General features: G+C 64.0%; 3 protein-coding genes across 3 annotated transcripts; 1 reads left to right on the plus strand and 2 right to left on the minus strand.

Annotated features, from left to right (window-relative positions):
- Window positions 1–2: 2 nt before the first annotated feature.
- Window positions 3–3,938, minus strand: CHLRE_07g351150v5 (uncharacterized protein). The gene is made up of 7 exons (XM_001692552.2): window positions 3,329–3,938; window positions 2,934–3,081; window positions 2,666–2,826; window positions 1,682–2,398; window positions 1,421–1,465; window positions 1,105–1,234; window positions 3–902 (listed from the first exon to the last, which is right to left on the minus strand). The coding sequence occupies exons 1-7, from the start codon at window positions 3,749–3,751 to the stop codon at window positions 670–672; spliced, it is 1,857 nt and encodes a 618-aa protein (XP_001692604.1). The 5' UTR covers window positions 3,752–3,938; the 3' UTR covers window positions 3–669.
- A 100-nt stretch (window positions 3,939–4,038) lies between these two features.
- CHLRE_07g351200v5 (uncharacterized protein) lies at window positions 4,039–8,320 on the plus strand. The gene is made up of 8 exons (XM_001692433.3): window positions 4,039–4,476; window positions 4,736–5,188; window positions 5,404–5,513; window positions 5,742–5,865; window positions 6,259–6,483; window positions 6,735–6,962; window positions 7,259–7,360; window positions 7,496–8,320. The coding sequence occupies exons 1-8, from the start codon at window positions 4,219–4,221 to the stop codon at window positions 7,781–7,783; spliced, it is 1,788 nt and encodes a 595-aa protein (XP_001692485.2). The 5' UTR covers window positions 4,039–4,218; the 3' UTR covers window positions 7,784–8,320.
- A 12-nt stretch (window positions 8,321–8,332) lies between these two features.
- Window positions 8,333–11,628, minus strand: CHLRE_07g351300v5 (uncharacterized protein). Its single transcript, XM_043064565.1, has 6 exons — window positions 11,229–11,628; window positions 10,942–11,128; window positions 10,479–10,751; window positions 10,058–10,215; window positions 9,633–9,724; window positions 8,333–9,224 (listed from the first exon to the last, which is right to left on the minus strand). Exons 1-6 carry the CDS (start codon window positions 11,312–11,314, stop codon window positions 8,608–8,610), a joined length of 1,413 nt encoding a protein of 470 aa, XP_042923133.1. The 5' UTR covers window positions 11,315–11,628; the 3' UTR covers window positions 8,333–8,607.
- Window positions 11,629–11,812: the final 184 nt, after the last annotated feature.

Consider the following 11,812-nt stretch of genomic DNA (forward strand, 5'->3'; position numbering starts at 1 on the left):
CTGCGCATCTGAGGATGTGCCTTGGCCCTTGCTTGCATGATGAATAAACTACGCGGCTATGATTGGCAGTTTGGCTATGTTAATACCAGAACTCGTTTGCATGGCCCAGCATGTCAGGCTGAAGTTCTTACAGCCCGCAATCAATTGGTACGTAATTGTACGGTTGTCTTGCCGGAATGGAAGGAAGGTGTGCCTGTCGATCTGGTCTGATTGCAAGCCCACAGTCTTTAATGCACTCCCAGCCTTGTGCGCACGCTGATTTGCCGCCTTGATACGAGTCATTCACACCATGCACCGTCAACACCTCGAGTGGACACGCAATGCATGAATAAGGAAAGCCCTTTGCAGGGCTCCCGGATGAATTGTGTTTGGTGATGTCCGTTCCACACCTGGCCACGATATTGCACTCAACCCCTGGTCAGCTGCACCCTACGGGACTTTACCAACCTGCCTTACCAAGGCTTACCACTGTCCCATCGCACACTCAACCCCTGGTCATACTGGATCACGCAGCGCTTGCCCATCCACCTCACACACAACGACCGCATCAGGCCCACCGGCCCCGTCAACCTGGGCCAATCACAGAAGCAAGCAACCTACCCAACCCTCCGCCGCTGCCCCGCACCCCACTACGGCATGAGCCAGTGAGTGCACCCCATGTCCGTCCCCCTACTTGGCGCTGGTGTAGTACGACGTGCTGCTGACGTAGGACGTGGCGTCGTCCGCCGCGCGCGCGTAGCCGCCGCCGCCGCCCGCCCCCCGCGCGCTGGTGCTGCGCAGGCTGGGCCCCGTGATCTGCAGCTCTGGGTTGCGGCGTCTGCCATACTGCGGCGCCTGGTAGGTGGCCCGCCAGGCCTCGTTCATGCTGGCCTGGGCGTGCGTCTGAAGCTGCGAGCCGCCGCCTGTGCAGGGCGGGCCGGCAGCGAAGGGATTGAGGGAGAGAGGAGTCGGCAGGGCATCGCAGGGCCGCGGGAAAGGCGAGCCGCAGAGGGGCAAGAGGGATACGGACGGTTTGGCGTGAGCCAGGAGCGCAACTACGGAATGCTGGGGCCCAGCGGGGGTCAGCTAGCGGCGGCCCGGCTGCGGACAGCCCAATGCACACACCTGGGTAGTGCGTCGCGAAGGGCGCGCCGGCGTGGGCCGAGGTGGGCCTCGCGCCCGCGGCCGGCAGCGCCTCGGGCGCCACCCGCTGCGGCCGCGGCCCCGAGTCCTGAGGCCCGCCGTAGATGACTCCCTGCGCACAGCACACACGGCCCGCAGCCGAAGAAAACGTCGGATGGGTTGCAGTGAATGTATGAGATACCTTGCATCAGCACTGTGTGCGGCCCAGTGCAACGCGGCAGGAGCTGTGACTCGGTCTCTGCCATGCTCCGGTTGCCCCACTACCGTTGGCTCTCCAGCGCCAGTCCAAAGTTCTCACCTTTGCATGGTCCATTCTCCCCGCATGGGCGTTGGCTTGTACTTGCTGTGTGGCGAACAGACAGAGCATCATCACGTCAGTGCGTGCAAGCAGGTACGCACATCCATCGCTGCATGGCCGCCCTCGCCAGAACCCGTCACCCCAGCACCCTACTTCCGTGCCGCAGCGACAACAGCAATGCCCCTGTGCAAGATACCCCCGCCCCGCAGCCTTCGAACTTTCCGCCGTGACCGCCCCGCACTGCACCCGGTCCCCGCCCACCTGAGCACGCTCCACGTTGTTCCGAGCCACCTCGCTCTCCCGCAGGTGCATGCGGTTGATGTCGCCCGCCAGCTGGTCGTACGGATCTCCACCATACCCGTTATAACCGCGCTGCTGCTGTGCGTAGGGCGACCCGCGTGGCGAGGGCTGCTGCTGCTGGTGCCCGTACGGCTGCGGCGGCGAGTAGCCGCCGCCGTAGCCGCCCTGCTGCTGCTGCGGTGGCTGTTGGTGCTGCGGGCTGGGGTACGCGCCGTAGGGCGGGGCCTGCTGGCCGCCCGGCAGAGAGAAGGGATGGTCGCCCGGTCCCGGACCCGGGGAGCGGCCGCTGCCAGGCCGCTGGTGCGGCAGGTACGGTATCTGCCCCTGTTGGTATGGGTATGGCGAGTGCGGAGACGGCTGTGCGGGGTACGGCGGCGGCGCGCCGCCACCGCCGCCGTGCGGGCTTGCAAACGGGTGCTCGGGCGGGCCCGGCACGCCGCGCGGCGGCGTGCCAACCTGCTGCTGCGGCGGCGGCGCCGTAGCTACCCCACCGCGCTGCTCGTAGACGGGCTTGTCCTCCTTTGCGGAGGCGGGCTGCGGGTTCAGGTCGATTTTGAGTGCGCCCGCCTTGGCGACCAGGGAGGGGTTGCGCAGCAGCGCTGTGGTGTCGGGGCGCTGGCGTGGGTCCAGCGTGAGGCAGGAGGTGATGAGCTGGATGAGCTGCTGCGTGTAGGGGCCCTGCAGGGAGCGTGGCGCGTGGGGAGGGCGAGAAACGTGGTGGCAATGCCGGCGGCGGCCAGTTGGCAAGCATGTTGTTGCAGCAGAGGAACCGGTATAGGGCGTCGCCTTGAGTTGCATTATCCGCTGGTTGCTCGTGCACACAAAGCGGAAGCTGTTCGCACGCAGCCCATCTCCAATCCCCGTTCCCATTCCTCTGCAAGGCAACCGCCTCGTCAGCCTTGTCGCCCGCGGGCGAGTCCCGCCGTCTGGCTCTCCCGCGCTCACCGACACGGGCTTGAAAACGCCGCGCGCGATCTTGCGGATCAGCGCCACCTGGTTGTTGTTCTCCACGTCAAAGGGGTAGTGGCCCATGCAGCATTCGTACATCACCACGCCCAGCGCCCACACGTCGCTCTTTGCGTCGTAGGGCTTGTCCTGGCACAGCTCTGCGCCCGGGTAACCCAGGAAAGCGTCGTCGCAATACAGTCATAAATCCAGCACAGCATTGTAAGGTGCCAGTAAGCCTGGTGTGGACTCAGGGAGCAGCGCGCACCTGGCGCCATGTAGTAGGGCGTGCCAAGGATGGTCTGCGCCAGGTTGGACGAGGCGCCCAGCGAGCGCGCGATGCCGAAGTCGCCAATTTTGATGTTGTCGTACGCATCGATAAATAAGTTGGCGCTTTTGATGTCGCGGTGGATGATCTACATCGGGCGGGTTGTGGGAGAAGAGCACGAGGCGGGATGCGGTGTGTTGATGGCGGCATCTCTTGTCAGGTAACCCCAGCACACTGCCCTCGTGCTGCAGACCAGCTATGCATAATGCCGCTACCAGGTGCAAAGCGCCCCCAAGGATGACGCTGTACGCTCCGCAATCCCCAAGCACCGTTTGCAACACCGTGTGCAATACCGTGTGCGTCGCAACTCGGCGTCTGGGCCCGGCCCCTCCCACCTTCTTGCTGTGCAGGTAGCTCAGGCCTATGAGCGTCTGAATGAAGATGCGCCACACGCCCTCCTCCGGCAGGGGCCGGCCGCGGTAGCTCTTCACCAGCTGGCGCACGCTGCCCTTTGAGGCGTACTCCATGAGGATGTTGAGCTTGCCCTCCCCATCCACGAAGCTCTCAAAGTGCCGAATCACGTGTGGGTGATTCAGCTGTGCAAGCATGCGAGCCTCATCTATGGCTGCTGCGCGGTCCAGTGTAGGATTCTTGAAGTCCGCGCTGCGCAGGTCAACCTGCTTCAACGCGTAGACGCGGCCATCTGACTTTCGCACGGCTTTAAAGACCGCGCCAAAGGATCCCTTGTCGATATACTGTAGTTCATAGTCCGTCAATCGCCCGGTCGCGGGGGGCGGGGCAGGCGCAGGCGGGGCCATTGTTGTCGCTGACAGAAGCTGTTCCAATGGACTCCCAGTCAAGTACCCGCTAGTGATATGCTATAGTTGAGCGATGATACGCAAAAGCATAAGCAGTCACTCCTTCATGGGTTCAGTGGGGAGGTAGCTAAGTGCCGAGTTGAGACTGAGCGGCGTTGTCCCGGTCGCGGCGTATTGGTAGTGGAATTGCCTATGGTATCAACTAAAAGAATACGCGGCTGGCTTGCAAAGGACTCAACTGTCCCGGGCTTACATCAGTCTTCCTCATTCCAGCTGAGAAACCTCTTCTAAAGCTTCTAATGACATAAACAAAGCTGCATGCCAGACATAAACTAAGCATATAGCGACCCATAAAGCACCCAATTACAAGCAAGCAGCAGACGTGTCGCGGAGGACACGCAAGACCGGCCCCCAACTGCTCCTCTATTTCGAAACGCTTGTTTGACTTATACTAACATAGGCACGGTATGGAGCTCCGACGACGACAAGCGCGTCTCGTCGGTGCAATTCTCTTTGGAATCTTCGGCTTCTACAGCCGAAACCCGTTCGCAGCCCAGGAACTGGAACACCCGTCTTTAACTGTTACACCGCTGTCAGTGGTGCACACAGTGACGGGCCTTTGGAGCGAGCTTGCTCTCAGCGCGGCCAAGGAAACGGTGAAAGCTATCAACAAGGGTTCGGAGTTCCAGCTGGAACTGCACGATGTACCTTTGGATACCTTCCAGGTGCGCAATGCTCACGCGCCAGCTGGGTAGTGGAAGAAGGCTTGTCAGCCCCACCGCATGTCACTACTCCCCAGGCACGCCCTCCACTGCTTTGGGACAGAATGACCACACGGGCTCACTATTGTCAGTGGTGTTAGGCCCGATGCACGCGACGCGATCTGGGGTCACGCTGGTGTTGCCCGGGTGGAGGGGGTAGTCACAATGTATGTCAACTGCGCGTGGGCCGTCCTTCGTTGCGCTTTGTCCTTCGCTCTTACAGGTTCTCGTGGGCCGGCGGCACCAGCTCGGTGTGGAGATCGACGGCATCACCTACAATCTCCTTATTGGCAACGAAGCCGAGGCGCTAGAGCAGGCGCGGCAGCGCTCCGCAGCTGCGGCAGCACAAGCCTCCGCCAACGCAGCTGCCGCCGCGGCCGCCGCCACTTCAGCCACAGCCGCCCAGGCGCTGCCGGGGCCTGACGCTGCCAGCGGCAGCGGAGCTGCCGCCGCTGCTGCTGCCGCAGCGGGCGCGCTAGCGCCCGCGCTGCCGACCTCCGCACTTGCCTTCGCTCTCGAGGGCGCCGCGAGCAGCGTGGGCGGCGGAGGCGGTGAGGCGGTGGGGCTGCTGGCTCCGCTGCAGATGCTGGGCGGGGTCCGGGGGCGGCGGGCGCTGGAGCTGCCTGAGACGGTGCTGATGGGGCCGCTAGAGCTGGTGCTGAAGCAGCCCGAGAACGTGAGGCGCGGGGAGGGCTGGAGGGAGGGGAGATGAGGGGAGGGATAGGGAGGGCGCAGGAGCCTGCGCACGGCAGCAGCAGCAGTCGTGCCGCGGAAGGGGAGCAGAGTGTCGATTGGCCTTGCATTCCGTTAAAGCTACCATAATGCGACTCCAAGTGACCAAATTGTTGTGTGTGGCTGTTTCCACCGCATGCGTGGCCCTCGCCCCACCAGGTGGGTGTATACACGCCCCTCGCTGCAGACGTGGGCGGCCCGGTGCGGCGGCTGTTGGTGGAGGCGGGCGTCAGTGTGCGGGTCGCGGGGCTCAAGCAGGTGGCGCTCAGGTAGGCGCGCAGCAGGGGAGGTGGGCAGGCAGGCAGGCAGCTGAGCAAGGCGTATGTGCATATGATGTTTGTGAGCATGTGTGCGGTTGCGGTGCCTCCAGCACGTGCGATGTGACATGATTACATGAACACGTGCTCAGCACCCCCTCCTTCCCGCGCGTGTCGCATCCAACTCTTCCCTCCCCGACCCACCCACTCCTGCCTCTCCCCCCCCCCCCGCCCCGCCAGGCGCCCTGTGGACCTGCCTCGGCTGCCGGGGCAGTACCTGGCGGAGGTGTGGGCGCAGCTGCAGCTGGGGCAGCCGGAGGAGGGCTTCGAGGCGGCGCCCGGCATCATGTTCCTGGCGTCCAGGGTGAGGGGTCCAGCCGCAGGGACAGGGCGTGGCGTCCAGGGTAAGGGGTCTAGGGGCAGGACAGGGCGTGGCGGCAGGGTGTGGCGGCAGGGCGTGGCGGCAGGGCGTGAGGGCGCAGGCGTAAGGGCAGATAGCGTGAAGGGGGGGCTATCGGGCCTGGCTGGTATGGACGTGGGGGTTGGTGTACGGTAGGTGTGGCAGAAAGCTCTTGGCGGGGGAGGGCGTGGAGGGTGCGAGGCACGGCGACGTCAGGGCTATAGCGCATGAACCCAGCTGACAAGGCAGGCCTGTGATCCCGCCCTACATGCATATGTCATCCTTTTGTATGCGTGGCCCTGATGGTACCCTCACATGTGGTCCTGCTCTATTGTATGCCGGTCGACCACAACACAGCTGCGTGAGGCTGCCATAGAGGCCGCCACCAACGCCAGTCTCAAGGCGGGACGGCAGGCGCCGCCGCCGCCGCTGCTGTCCTTCGACATTGAGACGGTGTCGCCGGGCTCGCTGCGCATCTCCTCGGCGCCCGAGCTGCCACCCGAGCTGGCGGGGACGGAGCCGGCGCCGCGGCTGCGGGCGCGGCGGCAGGCGGGCGGCACTGTGGAGCTGTCGCTGCGGCAGGTGCGGGACCTTCTGGGCGGTGGGGGTTGCTTCCTTCCCAGGGTAGCTTGCTTTTGCTCTTCCCAGGGGGCCCATGGGGCGGCCTTGTGCTAGGGCTGTCTGTGGTGGCAGCAGCTTTCGGGGCCTCGGGGCACCGCTGGACCAGCCGCACCGGGCCCAGGAACCCAAGAGCTGTTGCAAAGCACCACCACAACACCGTTTGTGACTCGTTGTCACGTGCGTCTCCCGCGCGGCTGGCTGGTGGCACACAGGGGCAGGTGAGCCCGGCCGGCGGCGCCGGCGGCTCCGCGCTCTCCTCCGGCGCGGCCGCCGCACTGGCCCTGGCTCGGCCCTGGGCCTGGCCGCTGCCGCACACGGCCGCGGCGTCCTGGCTGCCGTACGAGTCGCTGCTGCGGTCGGTGCTGGCGGCGCACCCCTTCAATGTGGAGGCGGTGGTGAAGCGGGGCATCGCCATGCGGCTGACCAAGTCCAGCATCCAGGTGGGGAGTAGTGGGGCGCAGTGGGGAGCAGTGGGGAGCAGTGGGGCGTAGTGGGGAGCAGTGGGGGCAATGAGGAGGAGGTGGGGGTGGGGGTTCCAGGTATGACTTGTTAGTGGATGGCGATGATAGAAACGGCCTAGCGTGGCACAGATTGCATTCCGATGAGGGGGCTGGAGGGGTGGTAGCATGCACCCGTGCGATAGAGGTGAGGTTGAATGTGGTGCGAATTTCGGGCACCTTGGTTGTTGGTCACAATCTCATTCGCTGCATGTTACCGGCTGTGGTCGCGTGTGCAGGGCGTGCACATGGTCGCATTCGACATGATGGTGCGATCGCGCACCCCTCGCCCGCCCGAGCTGGAGGGGCAGCCCTTCGAGTGGAACGAGAAGCCGATGGAGGTGAGGGCGCGCGGGTGCTGGTCGAGATGCTGGAAGGGAGGGCGCCGTACGGTTAGGTTGGGACACACGCTCTGAGCAGCAAGGTTGCTTGCTTGAGGCATCGAAGCAACCCCCTCCCCCCGCCCGCTACCGCAGGTCTGGGAAGCTGTGGTGCAGGTGCAGCCCAATGAAGGCGCCAGTAGCGGCTCCAGCTCTACTTTCGGCGCCGGCAGCAGCAGTAGCAGCACCGGCAGTAGCAGCAGCGGCTACAGCTTCGTGCCGCTGCATGTGGCTCGCAAGGCGGCCTACCAGAACACGCTAAGTGTGTCGCGGGCGGCGCAGCTGGCGGCGCTGACGGGCGGGCGCAACGAGTCGGTGGCGGGGCGGGTGCCGGGGGACGGGTATGACACGGAGGATCTGGGGCTGGCAACCAATGCGCCCTGATTGTGATTGGACCCCTCACAATTTGTGAGGGGTCCAGATTTGAGGGTCCTGGTTTGAGGGGTCCTGACGGGGGCTGTGCGGTGATGGCGGTTGGCGACAGGGTCAGGGATTGTGCGAGGTTGTGTCTTGTACCAATTGAGAGTTGAGGGGCTTTCGGAAGCTGCTGAGCGGCTGCAGAGCGGCAGGAGAGGATCTATGCTCGTAAGCCAGTTAGGTTGCTGGCAGCCCGACTGGTGTTTGTGGGGCTGGCAATGCATGGTACGTAAGGTATTAGAGAGGGGGGAGCGCCAGGTGAGGCCACAAGGCGAGAGCAGAGGCACACCGGAGCCGCATGTTCATGCTGATGCGAGCTCCCGGTGTGCTCACACAGTTTTGGCGCATGCTAGCGACTGTTCATCTTCTAGAGCGGGCGACAATGTGTGCAGGAGTGTAAGATGTGTGCATGCGTGTGCATGTATGGGCACGGGGGGCCTTGCTGGTCGTGCTGGTTGATGAGACAAAGCGGGTCGCGCGGCTGAAAAGGTGACACGACAGAGTGAAGGTTGGGGGCCCAAAAGCTCCCGAAAGCCCGACACACGATGGCACGAGCGCATGTTAAACGCATGTAGCGCATGAAGTGTCTATCCAGGGTCTCGAACTTGGCTCTCATGTCAAGCAAACACACTCGTGCGGCCCTTGTCGCACCCACAAGCTGCATATCATGTTGCCCTCCTTCCCCACCCCTCTGCACACCGCTGTGAAGTGCCTTACTGCCACCCCGCCCCGCCATTGCATGCATACTGAATCACTCGCAAACCACCAACATCCCAACCTCCCTGACCCGCTCAGAACTTCACCACCTTGGCCTTCTTGCCCTTCTGCTTCCCCGCGCCCTTCTCCGCCTCCGCCCAGCCCCCGCCTCCGCCCGCCTCCTTTTCATCCTCCGAGCCGCCGCCGCCTTTGCCGCCGAGCTCCGCCCGCCGCTCCGCCTTGCGCTGATCCTTCCTTGCCTTATCCATCTTCTTAAGTCGCTCCTTCTTGCTGAGCACTAGCTTATCCTCCTCCGGCTCAATGACTGCAGCCAGCTCGCCAAAATCGTCCTCCAGAGCATCAGCACTCGCGCCCACCGCGCCCTTCTCCGGCTTCGCCTCCTCCTTCTCGTCGTCGCCGCCCTCGGCGGCCTGCTCCTCCTCTTCGTCCTCCTCACTCGCCGCCTGCTTGCTCTTCTTGCCCTCCTTCTTGCTCTCCTTCTTGCCCTCTTTCTTGCCCTTCTTTGCCGCCGGCGCCTCCTCCTCCGTTGCCTCCTCCGAGGCCTCCGGCTGCTCCTCCGCCTCCTCCTGCTGCGCCTCCTCCTCCTCCTCCTCGTGGTCATACGCGCCGCTCTTGACCTTGCCCAGCGCCTCCCGCACTGCGTCCAGCATTTTGTGCCGCATGTTGACGATGTTCTTGGTGGCCACCTCGCCTGCGGGGAAGGGGCAGGAGCACGGCAGGGCGGGTGCGAGTTTAGGGCAGTAGGAATGGGGTACGAATCGCGGTAACAAGGCACGGCAGGAGCGGGGGCGTGGAGGTTGGCGGCGTGGGGCTTCCGAGGGCAGAAGGAGGATTTGGCCTGGCGCGTGGTGGTGTGGTGCTGCTGGGGTCGGGACCGTAGGCGGCCCCACAACCGCCATTCCTTCCGGTGGACTCGAGGCCAGAAGAGCTTCGCGAATAGATCAACTCTACATCCCGCAACCACCACTTCCACTCCTACCCCTCAGCCGTACGGTAACCCACTGCTCTCCGGTACCCCACTGCCACTTCCGCACTCCAACCCCGCCTTCTTTCCTACCGCGCCTCATACCCCATTCCCACTCCCACTCCACACACCCACCCGGCTTCTTCGTGGACAGCGCCACCACCACATTGCCGTTGGCCACATCCCGCGGACCCAGCTCCACACGCACACGCACGCCCATGGTCTCCCTGCGGGTGGCGCGGCGACAAAGGAAGGAGAGAGCGAGGAAGATTGAGAGGGACATGAATGGGACGTGGACGGGCAGGGCCAGCGTCCCATCCAAGCACTCGTGCCCCGCCTCCCCTGTGAAGGAGCCTCGTGGCGGCCCTCTCACTCCTCCAAAGTCAGCGCCCTCGACCACGACCACGACCACAACCACGACCACGACCACAAGTAACAACATGGACCAGACCTCCAGCAGCTGCCCCACTCCCCCGTCGTCTTCGCCATGCAACGCATCCCTTCACCCCTTCCACCTGCCCCTCTTCCCCCGCCTCCCTCCATATCTCCGACTCGCTCACCAGTACTTCATCTTCTGCCCGGGCGTGTACTTATTGGAGCCGTCCATGTCCGCCGCCAGGCCCGCGCTGGCCAGGATGTCGCGGGCGCGCTCCGACGCCGCAATCACCGCCGCCTTCTCCTCCTTGTCGTTGTTCCAATAAATGGGCAGCACAATCACCTGTTGGTGAGTAGACATTACAGGTACCGGGAGAGGGGATCTGTGAGCTTGGCGCGGTGTCTGGCGGGTGCCAGTGTGTGCGCGCTGGGACGCCGCATCCTTCTGACTGACGGGGTACCAGCTACCAGACAGGCTTCATCCTATCCGCCTCGTAGCCTTAGGCCTTAGGCCAGAAACCCACAGTGTTACGCCCCAGGCCCCAAGCTGCAGGACCTAACTCCCAGCTCCCCAGCCCCAAGCTCCCAGCTCCCCACCCGACCCACCTCCACCGCATCAAAGGGCCTCCAGCCCGGCGTCTTGTCCCCCAGGTAGTGCCGAGCCTTGCGGTCGCCGCCAGCCGCCGCGTCCTTGCCGCCGCCGCTAGCAGCACCGCCGCCAGAGCCACCAGCGCCGCCTGCCTTGCCGCCGCCGCCTGCCTTGTCGCCGCCGCCACCTGCGGCGGCGGGCGCGCCGCCCTCCGCGCGGGCGGTCTTGGCCCCGCCCTTGCGCGGTGGCACATAGGTCTTGCCCTGGTCCCGCAGCTTCATAGCCAGCTCCTGTGGAAGGGTGGGGTGGGTAGGTGGGGTGGAAGTGGAAGCGTTGCGGACCGCCTGGCTCAGCTTTGCACGGCTGTGGCCGCCAGACCGTGCTGCACAAGGGCCCACCGAAAACCACATGACACATCGTGACACCGGACAAAGCAAGTCAGTACATTCCAGGCCGCGCTGGCGGCAGGGCCACACTCACCCGCAGCTCACGCTGCCGCGCCCTCCGGGCGGCCTCCGCAGGGTCAAGGTTCTCCGGCTCCGTCTTCCGCCGTTTGTGGCCCCGGTTTTTCTTCTTGCGCTGCCCTTCGCCCCCCTCAGCCGGCGCGTCGCCGCCCTGCACGGGGGCCGGCGCAGCGGTAGGCTGGTCGCCCGCGGGCTCCGCATCCCTGTTGTCGAGGCAGGGGGACAAGGGAACGTGCGGGGGCGAAGGCATGGGGCGAAGGTTTGATAGTCATTTTGCAGTCTGGGCTGACGCTATATGCTTACCGTTTACGCTTTTTCGCCGATACATCGCCTCCAGCCTCCTGTTTTTTGCCCTTCTTCGAGCTCGCGCGCTCGCCGTCGGCCGCCATGTTTTCCCGGAAACAAGCTGATGCCGGCTTCAAGTAGCTTCTTCCACTTTTATCTTTGTTACAAAGCTCTGTATCGTATTCGCCTCTTGGAAGGGGTTCGGCAAGGAAGGGCTGCAAAATGACAACTACGCAGTGTTGCCCAGTACCGAGTCAATGACAATAAAGCGAAACACAAATGGTTGTTGTGGGTGCGGGGCCTGGCTGAGCCGGTCAGCCGGAAAAGAGGCATTGCGCTGCATCGGGGCAATGTCGCCAGTCAAATGCGTTCGCGGACATGCTGAGCAGAGAGGCGCCGATGTCCTTGGACATGGCAGACATTGAAGCGAGCCGTGGAGGTGAAGTTGGGCTCTGAAAAATTGTGCGGGGGGAACGTTGAGGAGGGGAGCCGTGGCGGGTCGAGGCTACTGCTCTAGCCACATTCACGCCAACAGAGCGGTCATACAAACGTGCTAGTGTTGTCAGCTTCGCAGCTTTTCATGCAGCCAGGACACTGTCCTT

This window comes from Chlamydomonas reinhardtii, chromosome 7, assembly GCF_000002595.2.
Source record: "Chlamydomonas reinhardtii strain CC-503 cw92 mt+ chromosome 7, whole genome shotgun sequence".
NCBI classification, from domain to species: Eukaryota; Viridiplantae; Chlorophyta; class Chlorophyceae; order Chlamydomonadales; family Chlamydomonadaceae; genus Chlamydomonas; species Chlamydomonas reinhardtii.